Source organism: Lathyrus oleraceus, chromosome 6 (genome assembly GCF_024323335.1).
Source record: "Lathyrus oleraceus cultivar Zhongwan6 chromosome 6, CAAS_Psat_ZW6_1.0, whole genome shotgun sequence".
Lineage (NCBI taxonomy): Eukaryota > Viridiplantae > Streptophyta > Magnoliopsida > Fabales > Fabaceae > Lathyrus > Lathyrus oleraceus.
The window spans coordinates 259490040-259492675 of NC_066584.1; the positions used below are offsets into that span (position 1 = coordinate 259490040).

At 32.5% G+C, this 2636-nt stretch overlaps 1 protein-coding gene across 1 annotated transcript; it reads left to right on the plus strand.

The window, feature by feature from the left end:
* Positions 1-287: 287 nt before the first annotated feature.
* On the plus strand, positions 288-2292 carry LOC127093057 (endoglucanase 13). The gene is made up of 5 exons (XM_051031956.1): positions 288-513; positions 689-1102; positions 1191-1277; positions 1401-1553; positions 1633-2292. Exons 1-5 carry the CDS (start codon positions 295-297, stop codon positions 2227-2229), a joined length of 1470 nt encoding a protein of 489 aa, XP_050887913.1. The 5' UTR covers positions 288-294; the 3' UTR covers positions 2230-2292.
* The last annotated feature ends 344 nt before the right edge of the window (positions 2293-2636 follow it).

The following is a 2636-nucleotide window of genomic DNA, read 5'->3' on the forward strand; positions in this document are numbered from 1 at the left end:
AAATATAATTTCTGAAAGAAATTCTTCGAAAATTAGAAAAATAAATTAAAACCAAACTTTTCCTATTTTTAACTCAATTTTTGTTGTATTATAACTTCATTGAATAACTATTCCTAATACAACAATTATTCACTAAAGCTAAAAAATTAAAAATTTCCAATTATTCTATGCAATTAATTTTTTTTTAGTTCAAGTAGAATAACTCTTTAATAAAGAAATAATTGAGTATAAAAGTATAGTTTGTTGTACTAAAAATATAGTCGTCACCATTTGTTTTTGATATTGTCTCTAAAGATGTCACCAAACAATGTGTTGATGTCACTGAGCAATGTTTTCATTTTCATTCTTGTTTGTTGTTCTTATATGATTGAAAATGTTGCTTCTGATGATTATGGAACAGCACTTACAAAAAGTTTGTTGTTTTTTGAGGGTCAACGTTCAGGTGTGTTGCCTAAGAACCAAAGAGTGAACTGGAGAGGAGATTCTGCTCTTAAAGATGGTCAAGATGTTGGGGTAAGACACATCCATAAATACAAATATACATATTTTTTGGTTTAATAGTTCAGTGGCTGAAATTTCACATGCCCTCGGATGTTTCTATACAACTATCAATAGATAAACATCCGAGTATTCGGGTGATGGATATTTTATACAGTTAATTAATCATAATTGTTCGGTATATATGCAGATGGATTTGGTGGGAGGATACTATGATGCCGGAGACAACTTGAAACTAGGACTTCCAATGGCATATACCATAACAATGTTATCATGGAGTGCAATAGAGTTTAAGGACAAACTTGCTGGTAAGAACGAGCTCGATAACGCATTATACGCTATAAAATGGGGAACAGATTATTTGATAAAAGCGCATCCACAACCAAATGTGTTGTATGGAGAAAATGGTGATCCTGATTCAGATCATCAATGTTGGGAAAGACCAGAGGATATGGACACACCAAGGACTTCTTATAAGATTGATGAACAAAATCCTGGTTCTGATCTTGCTGCGGAAACTGCTGCTGCTTTGGCTTCTGCTTCCATTGCTTTTCAATCTGTGGACTCAAAGTATGCATCCACATTGCTTACTCATGCACAACAAGTAGGGTTTTATTTTGTCCTTTATGTGCAATTTTTTCATATGGCTATATTTGTTTGGTGAATATTTCTAATTACTATTTTTATTTCAGCTGTTTGATTTTGCAAACAATCATCAAGGCATATACCATAATAGCATCCCTCCAGCAGCAAAAATATATTCCAGCAGTGGATTTAAGGTTATCATCTACTTAGTCATTTCAAATTCTATTTATTACAAAATATAATACAATTAATATTATTTTTGAAAAAGAAGAAACTAGGGCACACATTGAGATTTGGAATTTATTTTGTATAAACAGGATGAATTACTTTGGGCAGCAGCATGGCTTCACCGCGCCACAAACATGAAACAATACCTTGATTATATTGGAAATTCTGGTGACAATGGTGGTGCAAGAACAATGTTTAGTTGGGATGACAAGTATGTTGGTGCACAAGTTCTTATTGCAAAGGTATATAATATCATTCATCAATATTCATATATATTACTACTTAAAATATTCTAATATATTGTACCATATATGCATGCAGCTTGTTCTAGAGGGAAAAGTAGAGTCTTCAGGAATTTGGGCTCAATACAAAGCAAATGCAGAACAATTCATATGTTCATGTGCACAAAAATCAAACCAAAACGTACAGAAAACACCAGGAGGTTTATTATGGTTTCTACCATGGGCTAATAATCAATATGTTGCTTCTGCTACATTTGCAATTTCCACTTACTCTCAATATTTGTCTTCAAATGAAGCGTCCCTCCAATGTAGTGGAGGTGCTGTTTCTCCTTCTGATCTCGCGTCTCTTGTTAAAGCTCAAGTGGACTACATATTGGGTTCTAATCCACAGAAAATAAGTTACATGGTGGGTTATGGCTCAAATTATCCACAACAAATTCATCATAGAGGAGCATCAATTGTGTCTATTAAAAAAGATAATTCACTAGTTGGATGCAAAGATGGACTTGACAAATGGTTAAATAATAATGCACCAAATCCTAATGTACTGGAAGGTGCTGTTGTGAGTCCAGATCAAAATGATGGTTTTACTGATAATAGGAATAATTATCAACTAGGAGAACCAACTACTACTTCTGTTGCACCTTTAGTTGGTGTTCTTGCTTTTGTAGCTTAAATTTTGTATTCCTTGTCACACATTATTTTCATATCTATAGCACAAAACAACAAGTATCTAGTTCATCCAATAATAAAACTCATTCACTGTAATTATCACAGGTAGAAAAACATCACAACTTTATTTTCTGTTATTTTATTTATATGTGTGTAGCTTTGAATGAGATCTTTACTAGTTTTTCATTCTAAAGAAATTAGTTCTAGTTCTAGTAGAGCCCAGTTAATTATGATTCACTTACTCAAAGATAAATTAAAATGGTGGAATAAGGAGGTAATTGATTGGAGTTATTTGAAAATCGATAATACCTATCAAAATTTAATGAATTGGAAGAAGTGGAAGCATCATCCGATGTTGATCTATGATGTGATATATAACCCAAATCATTAGTTAGTTACTTACTTAACATC

What these genes read in the sequence shown, in the direction of transcription:
- LOC127093057 (XM_051031956.1), top strand. Translation starts at nt 295, where the DNA reads ATGTCACCAAACAATGTGTTGATGTCACTGAGCAATGTTTTCATTTTC. An exon ending in AAGATGGTCAAGATGTTGGG is followed by an intron (nt 514 to 688) that starts GTAAGACACATC and finishes GTATATATGCAG; the next exon opens with ATGGATTTGGTGGGAGGATA. An exon ending in CACAAGTTCTTATTGCAAAG is followed by an intron (nt 1,554 to 1,632) that starts GTATATAATATC and finishes ATATGCATGCAG; the next exon opens with CTTGTTCTAGAGGGAAAAGT.